Source organism: Carlito syrichta, unplaced genomic scaffold, assembly GCF_000164805.1.
Source record: "Carlito syrichta isolate Samal-C Ts95f unplaced genomic scaffold, Tarsius_syrichta-2.0.1 Scaffold311678, whole genome shotgun sequence".
NCBI lineage: Eukaryota > Metazoa > Chordata > Mammalia > Primates > Tarsiidae > Carlito > Carlito syrichta.
Window position 1 is genome coordinate 26,677 of NW_007255774.1, and position 27,275 is coordinate 53,951.

The window sequence follows — 27,275 nt, forward strand, 5'->3', positions numbered from 1 at the left end:
GGCTCTGGCGATCCTTCCGCCTCAGCCTTCCAAGTAGCTGGAACTACAGGCGCCCGCTACCACGCCCGGCTAATTTTTGATTTTTTGTAGAGATGAGGGCTCGCCAAGTTGCCCAGGCAGGTCTTGAACCCGTGGGCTCAGGCAATCCATTCACCTCAGCCTCCCAAAGCGCAGGATTACAGGCTGAGCCTCCGAGCCTGGCTTGAGTTTAAATTTAAAAATATGTTTGAGAGGTGTTTTGAAGCAGAATGACTTTAGAGGACCTCAAAATAAAACAGGCCACCTTGATCTGGACAACTGGCCCTAATGATCAGATTATTATTATTTTTTATTCTGGCCCCATCAATCCCAGACATATGCATAACTGGCTCAGTAGAATCAAAGTGTTAGGTATCTAAGTTTATTAGAAGCTCAAAAAAATACAATTTCCAATTTTTTAAAAAAACAATCCTTTAACATTTTCTCAGGTTGGTCAGAGCTTACATTTGAAACCTGATTTTTAAATTTCAATGTAGTAACTAACAGACTGACCACATTCCTGGAAAATCTCAGCAAGGCATGGACACCTCCTCAAACCTAGCTGCAACGAGACAGTGCCGAGATCCCTGAGCAACGATGCAGACTTCTAGGCCTGGTCTCCTCCTCAGCATCTGGGGACAAGGCACAGAGTTTCCTAAGCTTGCTTCTCTCCCTTTCCAGCACACACTGGCTAACAAGCTTTCTGCTTGCCTCTCTTTATAGTGACTACGTTATAATAGCCCCCGTGTCCATGTCCGACTTAAGCCCTATATTTTGTAAAAATGGAAATGACTGGAAAGGAAAAGCCCCACTATAGGAGGCTAAAATGTGAATGTAGCAATCTCTTCCACCAGACTACTACCATACAATTTCATAAGCATTCCAAGTAGAAGTAATTGACATTCCTTTTGTGTTTGAACTTTCACTCACTTCTCTCAAATTCTTCAATCTATCATAAAGCAAGTTTGAAAATCTTCACGTAACACTTCATTGGTGGACTCACACCCAACAAATTAACAATTGCAAAAGGATTCCCTTGATGAAATTACAAGCGTGGAAGATTTGAAATAGGAAAAGTTAAACCCTGATACAGTATTAAACTTATCTTTTAACATATAAAAATAATACACAGTGGGATATTTTATTCAATAAGATACAATCTTTAAGATCAAGAGAGAATATACAAAACTATTCTATGTAGTCTGATGTATTTTACTGTATAGTAGGAATAAGTATATCTAGAACAGAAAGTGCGAGGTCTGTTCCTAGAAAAATTACCAGTAACTTAGTATAGTATAAACAGAACACTGATTACACATCAGTGTTCTACAGATACTTGGCAGAAAGGAGCTACTGTCGCATTTAAAACAATGTGGTCATTATAAAGTAAAGGCCTTAGGTCTATAAACAATAACAAAAACACACAAACCAAATGAAAATGTACTAAAATTTAATCATCCATAAAAGCTGTAATTTAATCTGACAGTAAAACACGAGAAGCAATATTAGAGTTGGTTTAGTATATTATATATTTTAGCTTTGAAAGCCATAGAAATCAGTTATCCCAGTTTTTTTCCTATAAAAGACCCATTTTTTCCAAAGCATTATGCACAAACAATTTTAATTAGAATATAATGACAGATGATATTTCATAATTTTTTAAATATAAAATGAAGTCAATGACTCAAAAAAGTTATCTGCTGCAATGAGTTTGAGGGGAAACTTCATAATCTATATCATTACAGATATAAAGTATTATGGTTCAACTTTTTAGTGCTTGACGGGGAGGAATCATGATAAAAAGGTCAATATGAAATCATTTGATTATAGTAGCAATATCTAACATTTGAAATGCATCCATGCTCTTTTGTATAATCATATTAGAGTCAAGTATATTTATTTTCACATCTGTTATAACTGCTATTGCAAAGGAGAAATACTATTGTCTTATTTTCCAAGAGATATACACAGAGCAAATTTTTTCTCCAGGGAACTTGTGCAAACCAATACAAGATCTAAATTCTTCACATAATATATAAAACAGGAGAAGCCTCTTCAGATTTTTTTTTGAAGTCTGGAATGCTGGCACTTTCCAATTAGGCAACAGTTCTTCATTCCTGTAATCTAGGATATTGAACAGATACAGATGTACATATATATATGATTAGTCTCTTGATATCAGAAGATAGTAGTAAACAAGCAGATATCCAATAATAAAAAAAGAAACTATGGTTTTGGCTGATTGCTACTTGAGAACTAAATTATACTAAATAGCTACAGTAACCGGGCTATTTTAAATTCTTTTAAAATATTAAAAAACAATCAAATATAGAAGACTGAGTTCGCACAAGGGAAGTCTATACTTGACCAATTTTAGCTATCCTCAGTTTTGTTATACTTAGTATTTCCCACTATATCCAATGGTCCTGCCTGTAAAGAGGACCAATAGTGATTTTCATTTTTATCCCATTATCATCTTATATTTACCTTCCTTTTCCACTAAAGAAACGACACCTACCCACGGGACATTCTTTATGTAACTATCGTATGATTTTATATATATTAGGATGACCATTTCTACTACAGGTTAAGGCCAGGGATGATACAGAAAAAGCTGATCCCCATATGCACAGGCAGAAGAAATGAACTCAGCCTTACTGTCAACAGAAGAGAATTAGGTCTTAAAGGAGGAATTCCTGATGATGAATTTCTCTCAGAGGTCTTTAAAGATGGGACATATAAAAGAGATTACCATGTTTCAATACCATTTTGACAAAAGGCTACTGATAAGCTGCCCTTAATGTTCACGTACTCCTACTAATAACACTTACAACTGCATTTAAATTCTCCCTGTCTCTCAGTACTTTTAAAAAGATAAGACCAACATGGCACTTCAAGTCTAAAACCACAATAAAATGCACTGCAGGTAGTTTGATTGCTAAGTCATCTATTATTTGGTATTATCAAACATCCACCAGAGATCCCAGGTGCCTTAAGTTTATTGTTAGCTGAATTACATATCAGAGTCTAAGAATTTACACAACTAGAATGAAAGTCTTACTTCTAGATCTAGGCCAAGATACATCTCCTCTAAGGTAAAACTCCTAATATACTGTCACATTGTTGGGTGTGTATGAGTGGATTTTAAAAATCACAAGAAGCCAGGAGATGGCAGCTTTTCCTTTAAACATAAACTGAAATGATATTTTCTGGGAATCAGAAATTAAACAAGGGCCAGTCAAGGCAATAGTGTCAGCGAGCCAGTCACCTACAGCAGAGTTAAATAATGTAGTGCTTAAGAACCAGAGTCCTCATTTTCCCTCCCTCTGCACCCTGACCTAAACAAGTACAAACACAATCATCGGTCACTTTCAGGGAACTGATGACGTAAAGTTCCTGAATTAAGATTTCCCTAAAGGCTTAGCAATCATTTAGCCAGAAGCTGTCCTTCCTAAGTCTGACTACCGGAGACAACCCCTATGTCATTTTCTCCTTTCTGCCCATTGTACTCTACGTGCCTTCATTTTAAAAGGGGGTACAGTTGCCCAGTTGTTTTCCTTGAGAGAGTCGTTCACATCTCTAGGGAAGCACATATGAGTTAACTTGGACTCTGGAAGGGATAATCTACTAAATGGCCCCAGGAGACCGCCAAGAGTTAGTGCAACCAGCTCCCAAGTGGGGAGAAGAGCTGTCGCTCCTCTAACCAGACCAAGTTTAGTAAAGATCATATAATTACCATTAAATTTCATCATCAATCTACTCCACAAAAATATCCTTCTATGGTATTATTTATGGAATTGCAGTAGAAAATGTTCGGAGGACTTAAACACATAATTAGAGAAAAACAAATAGTCTCCACAGGGCCTGGCTTCTCTCCTGACAGGCAACTTAAATGCTGCCATTCACTTCTTTCCTATGGAGCCACTTAATGGAAACTACAGCGGTGCCTGAAGTCAGTTACTACTCAGAAACCTACGGATGACAGCTTCATTCTGAAAGAAGTTGACTCGTACCCAAGAAGAAGTGATGTCAAACATTACAAGGATACACCACCACACCAGGACGGCTCATGACAAGACTGACATTAGCAATCTGGGGGAGGATGTGAGCTCACAAACTGTTGGTGGGTGTGTAAACGGGCCCAACTACTTTGGAAAGCTCTTTGGCGGTATCTACTGACATTGTCCAGATGTGTAGTATATGATCTGGCCATTCTACTCCTAGAGACAGACCTGACGGAACTGCATGCACATGTGCCCAGAGACATACATGGAATGTGCACAGCAGTATTATCCATACTCATTCCCCAAAATAAAGAACCCAAATAAACACTAACAGCAAAATATATACATATATTACCAGCACAGTCATATAATACAAATGAACTACTGCTATGTGCAACATGGGTAATTCTCAAAAACATATATATTTTTTTCCTATTTTGAGTTAAGATCTCACTCCATCACCCAGGCTGGAGTGCAGTGGCACAATCATGGCTCACCAGTCTCAACCTTTTGGACTCAGGTGATCCTTCTGTCTCAGGCTCCCAAGTAGCTGGGACTACAGGCACACACCACCATGCCTGGCTAATTTTTTGACTATTTTTTGTAGAGATGAGGTCTTGTTGTGTTGCCTAGGCTGATCTTGAACTCCTGAGAGTTTGTTTGTTTATTTATTTTGAATTGAAGTCTCACTCTGTCACCCAGGCTGGAGTGCCATGGCACATTCATGGCCACTCCAGCATTGAACTGCTGGGCTCCGGCGATCCTTCCACTTCAGCCTTCCAAGTAGCTGGAACTACAGGCGTAAGCTACCACACCCGACTAATTTTTTATTTTATTGTAGAGACGAGGTCTCACCAAGTTGCTCATGCTGGTCTCAAACCTGTGGGCTCAGGCAATCTACTCGCTTCGGCCTCCCAAAGTGCTGGGATTATAGGCTGAGCCACTGAGCCTGGCTAAAAACATATTTTTAATATAAAAAGTCAGACATATATTACATGTTTTTGTTTATGTAATGTTCAAAGAGGCAAAACTACTTCATGTATTAGAAATCAGACAGAGGTAAGGAGGATTGACTCCTGTTGATATATGTGGGTGTGCTCACTTTGGGATAACTCACCAAGAATCCATTCAACCACTATTTTTTGTATACAAAAAGCTCAGAATCTCAGGGGAAGAGAGCTAGTTATCCAACAGATAAACACACTGCAAGTTACACATCACATTTACAACTTACAGAAGCTCAGAAATACCCGAGTGGGTGAAACGAGAAGTGACTGAAGTTTGGAAAAACCCAAAGTGAAAGGACAAGAAAGGCATCTGTTCTGCTTTTAGCATCTTACCTGGCTCAGAGCTGCTGCTGACTATGGGCCTAGAGCAGCAGACATGATTTCTTTTTAGGCTTCTTCTTTTCCACTGGTGTTTTTCTATTTATCTGTCTGACCAGGTCATAAAATATCTAAGTAAAAACAAGAAAAAAGTACTTATTCAACTAATTTTTTGAGACCTTGTTTCACAAAACAATTCTGCTAAATATGATTCTGCTCCCAGATTTGTATTTTGCTGCTTTGTTTTAAAATCAGTTTTCTTTGACGCCCCAGCTAACTCTCAGGCAGAGTAAGGCAGGACTTACCTACTTATAACAAAGGGAATACCCTTGCTCTTGTTCAGTGTCAAGAAAAAGAATCGGTAGTGAAAACTTCAAATTTACAGAAAAGTTGCAAAAATAGTACCAAGAGCTTCTATATTCTTCCCAGATTCACCAATTGGTAACATTTTGCCACTTTACCATTTCTCTCCACACACACACACATTTTCTGAACCAATTGACAGTAGTCTGCATACTATAGGTGGCTTAATACTTAAGCTGTGGCTGGGTACAGTGGCTCACGGCTGTAATCCCAGAGTTTTGGGAGGCAGAGGCCGGAGGACTGTCTTGAGTCCAAGGATTTGAGATCAGCCCGGACAACTTGGTAAGATTTCATCTCTACAATAAATCACAAAATTAGCTGGGCATGGTGTAGTTCCAGCTACTTGGAAGGCTGAAGTGGAAGTATTGCCTGAGCCCAGGAGGTTGAGGTTGGGGTAGCCGTGATCATCCCACTGCACTCCAGCCTGGGTGACAGAGTGAGACTCGAACTCAAAATAAATAAACATAAAGAAAAAGCTGAGCCATGTAAGCATCAATACATTACTTTATACTATCTACAATGCAAATTCCAATTTTGTCAATTGCTTCAACAATGTCCTTTATAGTAACTTTCCCCTCCAGGGACAGGATCCATCTAGGATCACACACTGCATTTTTATTTCCATCACGTTAGACTTTTAAAATCTGAAACAGTTCCTTGGCCTTTGTCTTTCAGGATATTGTCATTTCTAAAAAACAAGGGTCAGTAATGTTATAGAATTTCTCTCAATTTGAGTTTGTCTGATATTTCCTCATAGTTAGATTCAAGTTACATATTTTTGGCTGGAACAGAACAAAAGAGATACCATATTCCTATGAAGGTATCACACACAGAGGCTCATGGTTTTTTTCCCTTTTAGGTGATATTAATTTTGGTTAAAGTTAATATTAACTTCATAAAAACAGAAACAGTTTGCTGATAATTGATTTGAAGTGATAAACAGTATCTGTTAATCTTTTGGATTCATTTTTGGATAAAAAGTGCAAAGTATCAAAGACAAAAAAACGATGCTACTTATTTCACAAAAGCAGATTAATTCTGATTTTTTAAAATATAGTTTCATAGTGCTAAGTATGTCAAAATGTTAAAACATGATATAGATCAGCTGAATATGGGTCCTTGCTATTAAATGCAAGAACTAATTTACTAATGGCCTGAAATAAAAACAAATATTGAAGTTTCTTACTGATACTTATCTGGAATAAATAGTGCTTTGCAGAAATAGATTTAAAATGCTTTAAGAAGCATTATAAGGACAACGACAAAATCTGAATATATACCAAACACAAACTGTGTCAAAGTCAATTTTTTGGATTCCAATAATTATGTCATGATAGTTTTATATGAGATTACAAGTACTAAAATATTTAGGAGTAAAGTATGATTTCTGAAAATACGTGGCAAAATGTTAATAACTGATGAGAGGTAAACAGAATTTTTAATTGTTCTTACATCTTTTGAGTAAACTTTTAAAGTAAAATATTTTTTAAAAAATCGGTCTACATTTATTTTAAAATAGACAGTAACCAATTGTATTTTAAGGTGATAAACAATTATCTGTCTACTTTTTAAAATGGTTCAATGATCTTAATAAATTAACTGTTCAATGAAAAAAAATAAAAACACTGATTTATCTAAAAGCTATAAAAGTGATTTATTTATGTTCCTTTATTTCTGCTCCATCCTCTCTATTCCCATTTTTTCCACATCATTTAACTATTATCTTATTTCTAAAAAAAAGTCTGAAAATAAAACTTATGAACAAAAGGGTAGTTTCTGTTTCTTTTTTTTTTTTTTGGAGTTGGAATCTCACTCTGTCGCCCAGACTGGAGTACAGTGGCACGCTCCCGGTCACCGCAGCCTCGATCTGCTGGGCGCCGGCGATCCTTCCACCTTAGCCTTCCAAGTAGCTGGAACTACAGGCGCGCACTACCACGCCCGACTATAGTTTCTGTTTCACAACTCCAAAGTTCAAGCTGTCCCACAATTCGGAAGCCTTCAATAACTCAGTGAGCTCCCATTAGCTCCCCAGGCTCAATGCATGGTAATAATATAAAAAATAATAAAAAGGTAAATTCAAACAGTAAGTTAATCAAAACTACATGTAGTTTCTATTTCAGTTTCTTCATGCTAGCCGGTTTCCAGTTTCTGGTACTATACAGAAAGGCAACTGATTTTTGTAGTATTATTCTAAATTATTTCTTTGGAAAACATTGCCTACCTCACAGCTGCAGATGGGTCAGTGATGAGGGCAAGTTCAAACTATAATATTTGGTTAGAAATGCTGAAAGTCCCCAGCCTAGGTTCGTCCTCATCTCTCTGAACTACAGAAAAATCTAAAGGGAACACAGAATAGAGTTCTCAATCCCTCTCCCATTCCTAAACTGGGATCTCTTGATTCCAATTATTATTCCAGCCTCAGCAAAGAACAATTCATTCTTTATAAAGACTGGTGTGACTCTGGTAGAGTCATGTACTAGCAAAAGTGGTGTGAATGAGAGTTTTAAAAATTATGCATTTATATTTATATTTATATACATCAGAGAATTAAAGGGATCTTTAGCCAAGCAATATATCCTTATCGGTTTTCAAATTTGAGGCCAAGAGTTGAATTCTGTAAAAGTATCCCTCTCTCTTTGGGCATTCAAAAATCACAAAAACAGTTACAAAGCAAAAGGAGAAACTATTAACTATCAGAGGAATCCTGTAATTGGATTATTAGACTATAAAGAGAAATATTAAAATAAATTCAAATTATTATATTCAAGAATTGAGCACAAAGTTTGTACGTTTTTCAAAAAAGTGAAGATTTTTAAGATGGCTAATGCGTTTCATTTTGTTCTGTTGGTTTTCTATGTCTGTTTTATAAACCCTGGTGTCAAGGGTTGACTTTAACAAGATTGCCATGAAAACGTAGCTCTGCTGCATTGGAAACTTAAACCCAGAGGAGCTTTAGTAGCATGAAGGTTCCCACAAACATGAGATGCACTGTGCTCTGGCTTCCAAAGGGAAAGGTCCCAGGCACCGGATGTCGCCCAAGCCAGCCCCGGCTGAGCCTGATGAACTTGGAGGGGAAGGACAGGAACAGCAAGGAAGCGCATCCCCAAGGCCAACCATCTTGCAGATGGTGACCTCACACCACGATTCCACCAGCCAATCACATTCACCAACTCTAGCACGTCCTTTATCAAAATCCCCTTTTACTTTCATTGTTGTTGAAGACCTAGCAGGACTTAGTCCCCAGCATGATGTCAACTTCTTTGGGAGCAGGAATAGAGTCTGTCTAGGTTACCTGGGTGCCAGAAAAAGTGCAGACATATACTAGGTACTCAGTAAATATTTGCTGAATAAATAAAATTTATAAATTTCTTGTTCTGATGTACTTGTTAAAAATGGCTTCATCTAAAAAAGCTTTAGCATTCTTATTTGTAAAATATAGGATTTGGAGCAAGCATAACTTTTTTTTCTGTCTCGTGTCTAAAGTAATTTGGTCATTTTAAAAGTCAGAAAATAGTCTATACGCAGAATATTAGTTAAGGGAAAATGACCTACAGAACCACAGGCCAGAGAGAAACAGCAAGCAAAAGCCACAGGCCCCTTGATAATCTAACCCATTCACTCTCACCTACATGTAAGTGACCTAAATTCTGACTGACTACCTGTAACGCTACAAATGGTGAGTGCATGGGCAAGGGCAAGGGCAAGTTAAGGAAAGAAGCCCGTTCTGCATTTTAAAAAGGCTCATGGTAAAGTTAACAAAAGCAAGGGAACCTCTTAAGTTTGACTAGAGGGGGCGACTGTAACTGCACTAGTGTTTTAGGGCCCAGTAAACCACAGACCCTCCTTTATACCCGGGCATGCAGCTTACTTGCTAAGTATTCCTGTCCATGCCTACGTTGTCAAGAAAGTGGAGTGTTTAATTCAGGGACAAAAATCTTAAAAAATAAAAATTTTTAAAAAGCCTGTGTCCCCACTGCACAGGCCTAAAGGACTGAGTGAATTCCAAGTACTCATCCATATTCCACAGATAACTTCCTTTGGGTTAAGCCCCAAAGGCGAGGCAAGCCTCAAACACTAAGTTCAGTGATATCCATGAAGGCAGTAACATCTTTCTGTATAACAAGCTCATTATAATAACCACTTTCACTTTTTACTTTTCTACTTGACTTTACAACCCGTTTATACATATCTGGATAAATAATTGTTACAATAGAAGGGTGATGTAGTAGTCTTCACACCACTTCACAGCATATCACTCGGAGGCTGATCTTACACAAATTTTTAAATTTTAACTTCCTCTTTGACAACAGGGTAAATCTGAGTGTCCGTACTACAGCCATCAAAGCGAAGTGATTGTGCAGATGGAGAAATACGGTTTCCAGGAATTACTTCGAGCTGTCTAGGAGGTGACAGGAGGAAGATTACTTAAAAGAACACACATTTTTCTCAAAAGATGCTGGCTGTCGAGAGCAAAGGAAACCACAAAGGCACTTGTTTGTGCAGCCCGGCAGCTGTGGGTACCTCGTTAACGTTGATCTTTGATTTTGCAGAAGACTCTAAAAAGGCACAGCTACACCACTGTCTAGCCAAATTCTGGCCCTGTTCTTTGCCAACTACGCGCTCGTCTTCCAGGTCACATTTGTTGCCGACCAAAATCATTGGAACCTGTGGGAAGGAGGAAGCATAAAATGAGCAGTAACACACTCGACACTAGGCTCTTTTTTCCTGCCACCAACTAACAGGCATTAGTTAGGACTGGAAGCTTCGCCACGTGCTAACAAAAAGCCTAGGTATGTGTGCTGGGGGGAAGGTGACGGGAGAGCGAAAAGACAAAAAAACATGGAACAAACCTTACCACATACACATGCTGAACTATTCTAAGAATGTAACCCTAAAATACTCGTGTGGATGACTGCTAATAGCTGAATTTCAAATAGAAAAATCTGAAGGCAAGGACCCTCGTGCAATTCAGACAAGAATAAACTTTAGGGTCTCACTGCTTCTGGTGCTTCAGCTCACAGGCCTGACAAATGCCAAGAGCAGAGGCAAGACCACTACCGTAACAGGTTCTGCTCCCACATTTGACATCTCCTCAGGGCGAGATGTGGAGGACGGTTCACAATAAAAATAATGCCACAAAGCAGTTATGTCTTCCCCATTTCTGCATACCAAAGATGCTTTGCTCTATCTATTCACAACTCTCTACTTCCAGTCAAACAGGTAGCTAACAAACCATATTCACATCCTTAGTTAAAAGGTGTCCAGAGCACAGTCATTTGTTTGAGGTGTTGGACACTATAAAAAAGAAAGGATTTAAGGAACACTGTGAACCTTTGACCTAAAACAGGCAATTATCATGAGTTAGATTAAACACAGTAGGCGCCTACAACTTTAAATTTTTTAGTTTATTACATGGGATAAAATAATTAACAATATCAGAGCTCAATTACATGCACATGATTGCCTATAAAAATAGAATTCTCTTAGATAAATTAGTCACAGGAAGGAAAAAAATCATTCATTAGGTAACAGTTGGTTACGAGTCATAGAGTTTAAATCTCTCCTACCTACATTATTATCCAAAGTTAAGGTGCTGAACAGATTTACATGCTCCCATTAATAATTAGAGAGAACACACAAAAACAGAAAGAAAGGTGCAACTGAAACGTTATGTCCTAATTTGCACAACTGAAAAAGAACTCGCTATGGTTCAAAACTGAGGTAAATGTATAAAGTATACATTTTGTTTTGCAAAAGGAAAAAGACACACACACCAACAAATATGACAAGATTTCTAAAACACAATTTTTAAAAATCCAGTTAATTAAAATCTTTAACATAATTCAAAGGAAAAAACTGCACAGAAGTAAAAATTATACCAATAGAACTTTGAAAATAGGAACATACTATTATGGCTCTTAATAATGTTCTTTGAACACAGTTTCTGATGTAACTACCACCTTTCAAGGCTCAGCTGAGTCCCACTTCTATGAAGTATTCTTGGACTCCTCTTTTTTCTCTACTGCACTTTTTAGTCACATATCGCAATGAGTACTTTATCACGTCTTCAGCTCTAAACGTATAAGCCTATAATTTGTAGGCTAATTTCAAAGGTTAAACATTTTTCTGATCACAGGGGCTCCTTTAGGCATTAATAAATCCTCTACTTCTGAATCTTCTACTGACAGAGAAAACAGACTATTTTAAATTTGGCCACAGAGCGATGGTAGAATGTCATATGGAGAGAAAAATACTTACATCTTCTGTGTCCTTAACCCGTAAAATCTGTTCCCTCAGGTCTTGTAAGTCATTAAACGTGGACTGAGCTGTAATAGAATATACTAGTGCAAACCCTTGGCCATTCTTCATATACAAATCCCTCATTGCTGTAAATTGCTCCTATAATAAAAAATAAGCAATTATAAATATTCTTGAATGTATGTTGGAACAATTTAAAACAGAATATTCATGAGTAAACTACTACATTTTTTATTGCATGTGATCATGACAGAAAACAAAACATAATATAGTTTCTAGCAACTCTGAAGTGATTAGAAACAATGACAATGAATTGCAGAATCAGAGGGAACGCTTAACCATCTTAGTTTGCTTTCTATAATTTAGAAGAACTGTATGATTCTTTCTTAATATACACATCTAATTAATTTTGATCCTGATTTAATTTTATTTGTACATTTATGACACAACTGCGGGCCCAAGTGGAAACAGCCTGAGGTATAAACTCAGTACTGAACTATGACTTAATCATCCAGGACTGACAGCCTCAATATCTCCACAGGCAGCTATTATCATCCAGATAATCAAGAATCTCTTTTTATAAAAGCTTGTTCATGTGTTTTTATCTTCCCCTCATTTCAAACCTTCAAGGAGATGTGAGACCAGCGTGATGATGACAACCCATACTCTGCAGTGAGATTTACTCACTGTTAATGTCTAGTCACTGAGCTTTGGTCATATCAGATTAAAATGATTTCTGTTTTAATTTAAAGCCCACTCCCTCTTATCTGGTGATAATCATTACTGTACACTATAACTACAGATATTAATACTAGACAAAATCCAATCTTAAAAGATTGGGGATTTTATATATAGTATTTAAAACGCACCAATAGTAGAATATTAAACATGTGTATATCTTGGGTTTTTATGTATTTCAATCTTTGCACCTCTTCGGGCATTAACATGTAATAAGGCCCAAATCCACAGGGATCTTCGGCCTTGTCTGCCTTGTGTCCCTGGCTCCCCACATCACTGAATTTTGTCTACCACATCTACAACAGTGGTGGTCATTCCAACTGGGCTGTTGTACTCTTTTTTTGCATTCTAGGAAGTCAGCTGGGCTACCACTCAGTCATTTCCTCAGTTTCAAATTCTAGTGCCATAGGAACATGGTTGCGTGTCAGTCTATGCCACTGCCAGTATATTTCTGGGAAAGTGTAAAAATGGTGCTTTCCTGGATTTTTCATTTACAAACTCTGTATATTCCAGGACAGCACCTTTGTGGAACTAATTAAATGCTGACACTGTCCAAATGCTTAATTATATAATAAATGAATTCACTTACAAATATAAGTGTTACAAATACTAGCAATACTATACCCTATCATGTTCTCTTGAGATCATGGTCTCTGCTTCTTATTAAATCAAAAAAGTAAACGCATAGGCAACCTCCCACTGAGAATGCCGATCTCCTCCTCAAGGACATTCTACAAAATTCATCCATCTCACACATCCACTGAAGGCCAGCTACATGCAAGTCAATACAAGACACAAACCCACTGCCTTGGAAGAGTGTACATGGAGGCAGACACCTACAAAGTACGCCAGATGGTAATGAATGTTATAGAGAAAAGTAAAGAGGGGATGGAGAGGATAGGGAGTTTCTTTTGAGGGTGGGACAGAAAGCTGTATTTTAAAAGACTATGCCCAGGGAAGCCCTCGCGGGTAGCATCTGAGTAAGGATCTGAAGGAGGTGAGGAGGAAGCTCTGTGGTTCTGTGGCGTGAGAGTATCCAGGTCAAGGAAACAGCAGATGACAAGGCCAGAAGGGAAGCACACTGAGAGTGTATGAGAAGCTGTAAGGAGACCAGACTCATCCCAACAGTCTCAACTAGAGGTTAAGTACAGGGGGTGAGGCCAGAGGGAACGGCGAGGGGGTGATTATCATGTAGAACTGACAGGCAAACGTCATAAAGACTTAGGCTTTTACTCCAGTTGCACACATAATTTAGGCTGAGGAAGACATGATCTTACATTTACATGGGATTATCGTGGTTACTGTATTGAGAATAGTCTCAACTAGGGTCAAGAACAGAAACAGACCAGTTTTGAGGTTACTAAAATAATCCAGGTGAGAGACAAAAACTATTTAGATCAAGGTAGCATCATCAGATTCTAGTGGTAGTGGTTGAGTTCTGGGTAAGTTTTGAAAGTACAGCCAAGAGGATTTACTGAAAGCTTGGATGTACAGAGAATATAACAAGAGAGTCAAGGATGACTCAAAGGTTTCAAGCAAACTCCAAGGGTATTATTTACTGAGACGGGAAAGACTCAGGCTGGGGAAGGTATCAGGAGTTTAGTATGGACATGTTATGTTTGAAATGCTCATTAGAATACAAGAAGAGATACAGAACAGACAGACATAGGAGCCTAAAGTTTAGAAAAGATTTCAAGGATGGTGGTACTAAAGGAGATCTCCAAAGCAGTTTGCTAGAAAGAGAGATCAAAGTATTAAATATTGAGGCCCTCTAACATGAAGAGGTTGAGGAGATAAAGAGGAATTAGGGAAGGAGATTAGGAGGAACCAGTGAGAAAAGAAAACCAGGCATATGTTGTTTCCTGCAAGGCAAGTGAATAAAGGCTTCGTGGTAGAGGAGAGCAGTCAGCTAAGTCAAGGGTGCTGAAAAGTCAGGAAAGTTGAGGATATATGCCAAGAGAATGATCATGAATGACAGACTGTGGACTTAAAGCTATGTGCAGAGGGGACTGAAGATATAAGGGATAACAAAAAGATGTTGTAGCATAAATGAACTGAGGTTTCAGTGAAGCTGAGGGGCATTGAAGGAAGTATGATGGATAAACAAGGGACGGTGGCTGGAGAGTAGGGTGCTTGGAAGTGAGATGAGGGCAGCCTTACATTTACTGGCAATTACACAGTTTTGCAAAGCCCTGTATGATTAGGGACAGGAGGACGGAGATCAAGGAGCTCACTGGCCAGAGTACTAGGACAGCTACAAAACCCATAGAGATTCTATTAGGACAGTAAAATCACCAGGAATTCTGACCAAAGCAGTGTTGGAGAGAGTGAGCAAAAATCTTCAAAAACAATTAAGAGTCTGGGGCAAGATTAATAAGCATCAGCTACTTCCTAAGTTTTATGCAAGATACAGACAAGCAAATGCAATTCTAATACAGTGCGCTGAGTGCTAGGATAGGAGATGCACAAGACACTGGAGAGTACGCAGGAGGGATTTCTGTAGCAGAGAACTTCCTTTTTATAAATGGACAGAGGAAGACGAAAACTTGCCCGCACACTGTATGTGTGTGTGGGGGTGGGGGGGGAAAGAAGTGGAAAGTATTCTTTTTAGCCACTGGATTTTCTAAAACAAAGAAGGATTTCACTGATTCAGAAACTAAGAAAATTAAATTGGGAGCATGGAGGAGGGGGTAGAGGGAGAGACCTCATAATTCAGCTGATATAAGAAAGGTGTAGTTCTAGCGAGCCAAAGCTCTCTAACATTAAAGATCCATTTTCCCACAAAAGAATGAAAACATAATTACCACTGTATTGTTGTATATAGTCGCTCCAGTCTGCTTATAGGCTTTTCAAAATTATCTGAAACTTTCTCATCATTTATACAAATTATAGTGGAAAAATTTGAGCTGAATTTTAAACAACTTATAATACTTAAGAATACCATCCATTTTAAGCTGGAAATTGTCTAACGTGAAAAGTCTATGCATATGGAGGAAAAAAAAGGAAAAAGCAAAAATTGCTTAATGTATGCATTTTGTGTGGATAACTGTAAATCATCAGTTATTAATTTAAAAAATTATAAAGGTGATGGTATTAATGAAGACAGTAAGATACAGCAAATACACAGATTCCACACTATGTAGCAGACACTGTGCCAAGTGATTTATAATCATTATCTCCTATGGTAATTATAAGCACCCTGGGATACACTAATGTCATTATACTAATTTATAGTTAAGAAAAATGCAGTTGAAAATAATCCTAAAGATTTTTGCCTTCCTCAGAAAACATGTATCACCAGCCCCTTGAGATGTTAAAATGCCAGTGAAAAGAAAAAATCATTTTTATAAAAATGAGTGACTATGGTGCCAAGAGACAAAGTCTTATTTGAACCACAGAAATACCTACAATAACTAAAATTCTGGACTTAAAATAACTTTATTTCAAAAATAGCACCAGTAACATAATCCTCACAATACAGGAAGAAGAAACACAACAATAGACTCTGCAGGTGAACTCAATATACAATCCGTGATATGTGAGACTAAGCCCATCACAGCAGATTTCCTTGTTTTTCTTTATCAGTCTTCATGCTTAACATCACAGTTGATTCCATATGCAGAAGAAAATGTAAGAAGCCCTACATTCCGAGGATTTGCTCTTAATCACAATGGTTACTTTTATTCAGAAGAATTATTCAGATGACAAAACTTACAAATCTTAAAATCGACTTAAACTCTAACAAAAAAAAAGTAGAGAGAGAGAGAAAAAACAGCCTTACTGTCCCTGCTGTATCCAGAATTTCGAGCATACACTGCTGGCAATCTACTTCAACTTGCTGTGGGGGTGAAAAAAGAGAAAAGTACCATCAAGTGTTATTCCATTTTCTTCCCACCTCTCCTACCGGTGTACCAATCAACAACCACGAGGCTTTTCTCTCGCAGTTCGCCGGACTGGCTGGGAGGAAACCTGCTACCACAATAAAGAAGAGGGGCCTTCAGCACAGTCTATGACTATTCTATAAGACAGGATGGTTCATGCTGAGTTCAGACAGTTTTCTGACCATTGTAAGGATTCTCATTTGTTCTTTTTAAAGGCAAAAAGTCATATTTTATAATTTAAGAAAATTTGGGCCGGGCTCGGTGGCTCAGCCTGTAATCCCAGCACTTTGGGAGCCTGAGGCGAGTGGATTGCCTAAGCCCATGGGTTAGAGACCAGCCTGGGGAACTTGGTGAGACCTCGTCTCTATGATAAAATAAAAAATTAGCCGGGCGTGGTAGCGCACACCTGTAGTTTCAGCTACTTGGTAGGCTGAGGCGGAACGATCACCGGAGCCCAGCAGGTCACCACTGGGGTGGCTGTGAGCGTGCCACTGCACTCTAGCCTGGGCGATGGAGTGAGATTCTAGCTCAAAAAAAAAAAAAAAAGAAAGAAAGAAAAGAAAATTTGCAGCAAACAAGTATAGTTGTAACAAAAAAATGTATATAAATATGTATATATCATCAGAGAAAACAAAGTATAAAAATATTAAATGGCTCAAAATGCACACAAAAATATTTTTGGGGGTAAAGAAAATTTTGCCAATATACCATGTTCAAGTTGAAAAATTTTACTAAAATATTCACAAAATTTAACACACAGTAAAATTTGAACTTAAGACATAAAGGAAACAGAGAAGTGCTAAAATAAACAGCACTGAGCTTACACGGTCTTCAGGACTTTAAGAAAAAGGAACCTCTTTAGAAAAGTTCTATGTAAAAGGTAGAACTTTATACACTGCGCTCCATTTTCCTGTTTTATAAAAGAAGAGACAATTGGCCTAAAAAAGTATCAACTATCAACTGTGTGGAAAACCTAATAAAGATGCAATTAAGAAAAGCTAGTCCTTCAGCAGTTTAGATATAGACATTGCTTTACAGTTAGAGTTTTAACTAGCAACTTATTTGGGGGAAGTTTCAATAAAGCAACCCTGTCTTCGAATTAAATGTGTTAACCTAAGGACTGCTTTAAACTGCTTCTGTGTTCGATCAGGCAGTGATGAGGAGAACCTCTGGTACGGCCACAAACTTGTCACCTCGCCACTTATGGGACAATTACAGTAACCTACGAAATCTGGAACTGGGCATGTTCAATGAATAATCAGTCTATGGTTTCTCAATGTAACTAGAGCACAATTTTGTTTCCAATTTGAAGACAGTGAAACTGCTCTGCCACTATTGTCTGATGAACTAACTTAATTCAACGAAAGTTACATAGGGCAGATTCTAAAAATATCTTTAAAAAGCAATCCTTTCCTATTAAAGGTAAGTTTAATTTTTTTTAAATTATTTTTAAAATATACCCTTGGCTTGGTCTTTTATAACACTGTCTTTTTCCCTCTCAATATACTTGGGAAATAAAATCATGAAAAATGTCCACAATTATACCTAGTCTTAAATAAAATATTGTTTTTTGTCAAGACCAATTATCTAGTTTTTTCCTTTTAAGGAGATTTTATTAGAGCAGTTTTAGGTTCACAGACAAACTGAAGGAAGGTACAGAGATTGCCCATGCACTGTTACAACTAATGAAGCTACATGTCATAACATTATCACTAAAAGTCCATAGTTTACATGAGGATTCGCTTTTGGTATTGTACAAAAGCATGACATGAATCCCCATGACAGTATCACAAAGAATCTAACTCTAATTTTTCTGTAGTCTAAAGATGAAATATCTTTAAAGTTATTACATAATTAAACAAAATATAGACTTTCAGTCATTGGATATATTCAAGCAAAAAGGTGATCTTAATTGTTGACAACAAAGAGTAGTTAAAAATATACCTGCTATTTATGTGCATCTTTCTTCTGTATTAAAAAAAAAAGTCCCCACCAGGAAATGTATAAATTAGAAAACAAACTGCTAATCAGTAACAGAGCATGGAGTTCCCTATACCTAAGTGCATTCTGTAAGAAATAGTCTGGTCGGGCTCGGTGGCTCAGCCTGTAATCCCAGCACTTTGGGAGGCCGAGGTGAGTCGATTGTCTGAGCCCGTGGGTTCGAGACCCGCCTGGGCAACTTGGCGAGACCTCATCTCTACAACAAATCAAAAATTAGCCGGGTGTGGTGGCACGCGCCTGTAGTTTCAGCTACTTGGAAGGCTGAGGCAGAAGGATCACCGGAACACAGCAGGTTGAGGCTGCGGTGGCCGGGAGCGGCCATTGCACTACAGTCTGGGTGACAGAGTGAGACTCCAACTCAAAAAAAAAAAAAAAAGAAAAAGAAATAGTCTGTCTCTGTGAAACTTTTTAAAACAGATGTAGTACATTTGTATTAAGCCTCAAAACTATTTTGAAAAAACAATTCCATGAATCAAATTTTTATAAAGAGCTATGTGTATACAAGTTTCACATTTTACCTTTCTGTAGGAGTCTTCTATCGTTGGGTCATACTTTTCAACAAAAATTCCCTGAACAAACTGAACTGTCTGGAGGGAAGAAAAGAGAGAAAAGTTAAGGACTTAAAAGAAAAAAAAAAACCTCAAGCCCTCTTGCACATTACTTAACCTCACAAAGATTAAAGATTAAATAAAATTACGTGAAAATTCTGGGGAAACACAACAATGTAAAGTATCATTATTATCTTTCAATATAAAGACACATCCATAACTAAGAGTACACTTATTAATATTACAAAAAGAGGTGGTAGTGTTCAAAACTATCATCGATACTGGGGCAGACACCACTACATTGTTAAATAATTATTTTATTAAGCTTTAAAATATGAGGATACAAATAACATACATTTGACTTTATTAAAAAATGAAAAATTACCAATATTTAAACCCCTACCACTCCTTTATGTAGCTATCATAACTTTTACCCCAGGCCCTCAATGGAGAGACAAAGTTCTAAAATTTTTTTTTAGAGATGGGGTCTTGCTATGTTGCCTAGGCTGGACTCAAACAATCTTCCTGCTTCAGACTTCCAAGTAGCTGGGACTACAGGTGGTACCAGGCTTCAGTTTTTTTGTTTGAGTCTTTCTAAGTTTGGGTGAAAAGACAAAAGGGAATGTAAGTGAATGGCTATTATGCACCAGACACTGAGGTAATCACTTTTAATTTATAATTACATCCAAATTTCACATTCACCCTAGAAATAGTTATTTTCCCCATCTGTCGGCTGAGATTCAAACAGAAAAGGGGTGATCCAGAAAAACCCAGAATTATCCTCTGGTGGGCAGAACCCTTGTATATAGACTTTCCCAGCAAGGTTAGTGTTCTTGGAACCCATCGACATCAATGTACTAGCTAGCGTGAGAGGCTGCGTTCAGCTTCAGTGATTTTTTTTGGAGATTCTTTCAACACATTTGCTCATTGTATGATGGGTGATTTACATGTGAACCAGCTCACACCAGGCTGAGTGTTCAGCAGTTTTTGACCAAAAACAACCTCCGACTCCCACCCTCCCTATTCACCTGATCTTGCCCCAAGCGACCTTTTTTTGTTTCCCCAGATGAAAAAATTCTCAAAAGGAAATGTTTTGCCCATAAAGGAAGAGGTAAAACAGAAAACAGCAGAAATACTTCTAGCATCAAAATCGATGCATTCAAAAACTGTTTTGAGCAGTGGAAAAAGCGTCTCCATAGGTGTATTGCATCAAATGGCGAGTACTTTGAAGGTGACTGAAGTTTCAACATGCAAGAATACACAGTTTTTTATAAGTAAATTACAGTTTTGGAGGGCCCCCCCATACATCTTCCAGATTCCAAAGCCTTGCTCTTTCCATTGGAAAACAATGCCTACTCATCTTTTTCAGATATTACCTTTTATCTCTAAGATATGCATAAGCACAAACTAGAAACAACAAAAAAGAAGTATAGAAGATGTTTGTAAAATACGCTACAGACAGCTTTAAACCCAGGGCCTGATACATTATTGCCTAAAAGCAAGGGTAAGAATATGGATTGAGGTCCTCTACAATTAAATTACTCAGAAATATTTTATATACTGTTTTAGCTTGAACTAAAAAAATTAACTTGAATATAGTAAACTTGAAACTTCTTTCTCCTAATGATGTTTACCAAGGATTTAATTGCTTCATCTTCGAAGTATGGCCATGATTTAAATATAAAAAGCAGTCTAATACAAATATGGCTTCCTAATATGCTTTAGACTAGAGCAGAGGTTCTCCAAACATGGTCCAAGGCAGAGGATCCCTGAGGCCAAACTATTTTCCTAATAAGACTGAGATATACTCTCCTTCTCTTGGAAGTGTACAGTGGAGCTTTCCAAAGTGTATAGAACCCGTGCTATGGGAAGAGACTGGATGTAGACGCAGACATGAGAACCCAAGCGGCTTCTCTAAGACCTGCAAAAATGCAGGACAATCCCAGGTTTCTTATTTCTTTCCTGCTACATGTCAGGGTTCCCTGCTCCTCTGAACCAACCTTCTCTCAATTCCCAGGATATCTCTTATTCACAGATTCCAACTGTAGTCCTGTGGTGTTTGTGCTGCATCCCACCTCTCCTCCTCTGTTGAATTAGCGTGTGTGTGCTGTTATCTCCAGCATACAAACTGCTCTACTGTCTCCAACCCCCCCCCAAAATCAAAACCTCCCATAAGCCTATGAGCCTCCAGCTTCTGTCCCCTTCTCTGTTCACTCTCATAAGCAAGTCTCTTCAACTGCCTGTATTCCATCTGGTCGGCTCGCATCTACCCAACCAAGCCCAGTGTGGTCATGGCCCCCGATACCTGACTGAAGCTCCATCATCTCTTTCCTCTTTTGTACTTGAATTCTGAGCAGTCAAGAAAGACACATTCTTGACATTCAAGCAAAAAACACATTTTTCTATGCTGGATCCTCCAACACTATATACCTACTCTCTAAAGACTAAGAGGCACTCAGAGCTCAGTCCTGGCTCGTCCCTTTCTAGTCTCTCCCTAGATAATCTCATTCAATCCTTTAAGGACTTTTTCACCCAGGGAGACAAAAAAAAGTCACTCAGGCCAGGCATGGTGGCTCGTGCCTGTAATCCCAGCACTTTCTGAGGCCAAGAAGGAGAACTGCCTGAGCCCAGGGGTTCGAGACCAGCCTGGGCCACTTGGCGAGACCTCATCGCTACCATAAATCAAAAAATTAGCCAGGCGTGATAGTGTATGCCTATAGTTCCACCTACTCAGAAGGCAGGCAGAAGGATCACCTGAGTCCAGCAGGTCGAGGCTGTGGTGGCTGTGAGTGTGCCACTGCACACCAGCCTGGGCGACAGAGTCAGACTCTGACTCAAAAAAAAAGTCACTCAGGATGAAAACAGGTGAATGGGGAGGGTGAGGCATGGGGTCATGCTGGTTTGGATCAAAAACTGTTGATGCTCAGTGCAGTGGGGTGGGCGCATTGTCACAGTGGAAGGACCAGTCACCTGTGTGCCACAACTCAGGACATTTCTTCTGCAAATCGTGATGCAGCCTTCTCAAAACTTCCAGATTAAAAACTTTGGTTAACTGCTTGATACAGAGGAATAAATTCCAAGTACACTATGGGGCCCATCCTCCAAAAGATAATTGAAAGATAATCTGAAAGTGTTTTGGGGTCTCCTCGCATACACTTCTAACAGTAATGTATTCTCATAAAATTAATACCAGTGATATATTGAGGACACCCAAAGTCATATTACAGGCCTTTCTTTTAAGTTCTTATCTTGAAGATACATTTGTTTGATATATTTACTCGAGCATCTCACAATCACACAACATTTGACACGATTCTTTGATTTTGACTCTCACTGCTCACCCTCGTGTTTCCCTTCTCTTTTTATCCATCCATAAAATTAGTAGATCAAACTCAGTAGACTTGAGTCTTGACAGCTCCTTCCCTCCTGGTCCCCAGATGAGTCCAGCACTAAGTAATGCTGGTTCTGCCACCCGTCTCCAGCCACCTCCTTTTCTCTCCTTCACTGCCGTGGCCCTAATCCACGTTCCCATAACAGCAACCTCGTGTACCACAGCAGGTCCCACGTGTCTCCCACATCTGCTCGGTCATTCTTCTGGATTACTCTGTGCTTTTCTCTCAGAGCATCTCTCTCACAATTATAATCAAGTGGTTCTTTGTTTCCTGATGTATTTATTACATCTCCTCTACTATAATGTAAGCTCCATGACACACTGCAACTGTTTTTGTTTACTATTGTGACCCTAGGATCTGACATTTTAGATCCTCAATAATTACTGATCCTCAATAATTATTTACTAAGTAAATACAGCACATACACAAAACATAACTGTTCTTCCACGTAAGTCTGAGGTGGAGGCAGGGGAGGAATCATCCCACTAAAATCTATAATAATCAGTTTCTCCCATAGAAATGTAAATTCCTTAAAAATGAGAACAATCCCATTCCTCTTTGACTCATGAACAGTGGTGCTTGACATAAGGTTGCCAATAAACATTTGGTAAATGAAAGAATAAATGAGCCAACATTACAAAACTATCCATCTGTGGTTACCAAATGACCTCCTGTCCCTTGTGGACCAGATACCTGATATACAAAAATAAGTCACCTTTTCTCTCTGGTGACTAGAAGTCTGAAAGTTAGCAAATGCCCACGCTCTCTTATTTTACACTATGAGCTCTACCAGGTCAACTCACCAGAGCAGACTTCCCCACGCCCCCCGAACCGAGGACCACCAGCTTGTACTCGCGCATGATGAGGTCTGTTTAAATACTGATGATCTGAAAACAAAAAACAAAGACATTAAGAACAACCTAAGAATGTACATCCATTACACCAAACATGGCATTTTCCCCTTAAGACTGTTAAGGAGACAGCAGAGGTTGTACAGCAAAAGCCAAGTGGATGTTACCATAAATTCAGAGGGTTTTCCAGACCCCCGAACTCAGGACAGTCATCTTTGACCAGGCATCACTTATCAGTCCAGCCTGTCCGTACTGCCTCTAAGAGTGCTTGAACAGAAGACAACATAATTAAAACCAATGGCTGCCTTATAACTATAATCATTAACCCAATTATTTGCAAAGCTATCATTTACACCACATCTACTTTGTTTTAAAGGTTCAGTTATGAGCTTTCATACAACGTACTTGCTTTTATTTGCTGAAAATATCCTACAGTAATTCTGTACTACTTCGCCAAATCACTTCAGATGTCACCTTGAAATGCATTAGGATGTGAACAGGATATCAAATGACACAAACTCTATAAGCAGGTATTAGCAAAAGGCCCCAAGTGCTAAAGAAAAGAAAAGGAATATAAACTTTATTTTTTAACTCCATGATTATCTTAAAAGGTAAAAAGAGAGGTGATAATTTCTAGTGGCTATGATGGAGTAACTAGAAATATTTTTCATTCCACAGTAACAGCTTAAACACTGAACAAAAAATATGAAACTGTTTTCAGACACTGGACAACAAGCAGTGTAACTTCTGAGAGATGCAAAAGAAATGAAGTGATACCTATAACTGCCCTGGCTTTCTGCCTGGAGGCACGAACAAAGAATTCAAGCAGAGCTTGGAAGTCTACCAAAAGAGTAGGAACTATGCACAGAAAATTCCAGAAATCTGCATAGAAATCCACTTGAATCTGTGGCCAAGCACTAAGCTAGGCACATAGATCATAACTCCACAAGGTAAGGAAAAGAATAAATGGAGATAAACAGGAAGAACAATTCCCAGAGTTCATATGATTCTGATAGAGAAGTCTTCCTTGTTGAAGAACCAGGAATTCACTAGAAATCTCAGAAGATTAATGCCTTCATAGAGCTAAACTAGCCCTAGAGTAAATGATACTACAGAGGCTTCCTAACAAAGCTCAAGACAAGCCTAGAGTTGATCCACATGCAACTCAACTACCTGTCAGAACAAAGACCAGAATTTTCTATAAGAAGCAAAAAAAAAAAAAAAACCCAGAACCCAACAATATAAAATCAACAACGTCCAGCATTCAATCTAAAATTAATAGCTATAAGAAGAAAGTGTAACCTGAAACTAGAGTGAAATAAATCAACTGAAACAGTCCCCAAAATGAAATGATGAAATTAGTCAGAGGACTCTAAAACTGCTATTATAAATATGCTTAAGGATTTAAAGGAAAAAAGATAATAAGAAAAGAAATGGTAGACATAAGAAAAAGAACTTGAGCCAGGCGCAGTGGTTCATGCCTATAATCCCAGCACTCTGGGAGGCCGAGGAGAGAGGATTGCCTGAGCCCATGGGTTCAAGACCGCTGGGGTAACTTAGTGAGACCTCATCTCTACAATAAATCAAAAATATTAGCTGGGCATGGTGGTGCGTGCCTGTAGTTCCAGCTACTTGGAAGGCTGAGGCGGAAGAATCACCTGAGTCCAGCAGGTCAAGGCTGTGGTGGCCGTGAGCATGCCACTGCACTCCAGCCTGAGTGACAAGAGTGAGACTCCAACTCAAAAAAAAAAGAAAAGAAAAAGAAAAAGAACTTTCAGGATTCCAAAACAATTATCTTAAATGGAAATATCACTGGATGGGACTAACAGTATATTCAATATTGCAGAAAAATCAGAGCATCTTAAGACACAGCAATAGAAAGTATCCAAACTGGAACATAGTTAAAAGGTGACTAGAATAAGGGGGAGAAAAGAGGAAGGGAGAGAAGAGAGTGGGTGGATGGCTGGGGGTGGAGGGTGACAAGAAAGAAGAAAAAAAGAAAAGGAAAAGAAGAAAGTGACTAGAACTACAAGACAATATCAGGCCATCTATATCTATCTATCTGTCTATCTATCTGATAAAAAAAAACTACACACCCACCGATCCAAGAAACTCAATGAGCCCTTTTCTTATGGAACACAGAGAAAACCACAGCAAGATACAATAAGCAAACTCCTGAGAAGCTGTCAAAAGAGAAAACCTTACAAGAAGCTGGAGGAAAAAAGTTTAGATAGGAACAGGTTTAGTTGGGAACAAAGTTGAGAAAATATGCAGACTTATTATGAAGTTATGCAGGACAGAAGAAAATGGAAAAGTATCTTTAAAATGCTTAAGAAAAAAAATGGACCAGGAACAGTGGCTTATGACTGTAATCCCCGCACTTAGGGAGGCCAAGGCAGGAAGACTGCCTGAGTCCAGTAGTTCAAGACAAGCCTGGGTCACATAGCCATACCTCAACTCTACAAAAAATGATGAAAAAATTAGTCAGGTGTAGTGGCTACGTGCCTATAGTCCCAGCTACTCGGGAGGCTGGGTTGGAAGGATCACCTGAGTTCAGGAGGTTGAGGCTGTGGTGAGCCATAATCACACCAACGCACTCCAGCCTGAGTGACAGAGCGAGATTCTTTCTCTAAAAAAAGAAAACAATGGTCAACCTAGAACTGTAGGTTGTGCTGTGGTCTCTTGGATCATCTGGACAAGGAACAGAGGCCGGCACCAACTTGCCACCCATCTTAGTTAGCCACCTTTGAAGCATATCCTGCAGTTTCAGTCAGGCCTTAATAAAAATGATTACAGCCTCATGAGAGATCAATAGCCAGCCCCTTTCAACCAAGCCACTCTCAAATCCCTGACCCACAGAAACTGGGAGACAGCAAATGATTATTGCTGTTTTAAATCAGTAAGATTGGGGTTAATCTGTTATGTGGCAACAGATCATTAATACAGGGACAGAAGTAATTCAATATGCAGAAGACATTAATTTTCAACAGGTCAAGCTGGAACAAGTTGGAAAAAAAAAAAGAGTGAAATTTCAACCTTTATCTTTGTTCATAATAACCAAAAGTTAGAAACAATGCAAGCATCCATCAAGAGATGAACAAATAAATAAACTGTATATCCAATTAAAGGAATTCTATTCAGTAATGAATGTAAGGAACAAACTACTTGCAACATGGATGGATCTCAAAAGCATGCTCAGTAAAATACGCCAGACAAAACTAAACTCTAGTGACAGAAAGCTGCTTGGGGCCACAGTGGTGACACAAGGGTGATGGCTCCAAAGGAGCACAAGGGTGAAGAAAATGACCCGTATCACGACTGCGGTGCTAGCAACATATAATCAAAACGTATTGAACTGTACCTTTAAAATAAGTATTTTACTACCTGTAAATTACTACATGCAAATCGAACATCCAGAGTATCTCCTAGGTACCAGTTCAGGACGAGGGGCCAGGGAAATAAAAATGAAAAGTACATGTGTCCCACTCTCAAGGAGCTTAAAAAGGAGAGAGAGATAACTACAGTATCATGTGAATAAAGTTAATACAGAGACAAAATTAAAGGACTGAGGAGGGGTAGAGTACAGGATAGTTTTTCAGTTCTGTCTAGCTGAGATGCAGTGGGCATTCCAAGCAAAGGAAATGATTAAAGCAGATACAAAAAACATTAAATACAGAACACCCGGAGAATGAATACCACATAGCTCAGTGTGGCTGGCTATAGGCAGGGTTTAAAAAGAAGGTATGAAAGATGAAGCAGGGTATGCACACTGGGTCACACTTGCAAAGGCACTTACTATGTTAAGAGTTTACATCTAGCCGGGCTCGGTGGCTCAGCCTGTAATCCCGTGCCTTTGGGAGGCTGAGGTGAGTGGATTGCCTGAGCCCGCGGGTTCG

The 27,275-nt window shown here is 38.6% G+C and overlaps 1 protein-coding gene across 1 annotated transcript in view; it reads right to left on the reverse strand.

The window, feature by feature from the left end:
* Positions 1 to 1,129: 1,129 nt before the first annotated feature.
* Positions 1,130 to 27,275, reverse strand: part of RAP1A (RAP1A, member of RAS oncogene family) — a 35,282-nt gene continuing 9,136 nt past the window's right edge. The window contains exons 2-8 of the mRNA XM_008068921.2: positions 23,332 to 23,415; positions 19,107 to 19,175; positions 16,488 to 16,544; positions 11,969 to 12,109; positions 10,232 to 10,375; positions 5,363 to 5,478; positions 1,130 to 2,142 (exon numbers count right to left, since the gene is read on the reverse strand). Coding sequence (XP_008067112.1) covers positions 5,392 to 5,478; positions 10,232 to 10,375; positions 11,969 to 12,109; positions 16,488 to 16,544; positions 19,107 to 19,175; positions 23,332 to 23,388 — 555 coding nt within the window. The 5' untranslated portion in view covers positions 23,389 to 23,415 and the 3' untranslated portion in view covers positions 1,130 to 2,142; positions 5,363 to 5,391. The remainder of the gene's footprint in view (positions 2,143 to 5,362; positions 5,479 to 10,231; positions 10,376 to 11,968; positions 12,110 to 16,487; positions 16,545 to 19,106; positions 19,176 to 23,331; positions 23,416 to 27,275) is intronic.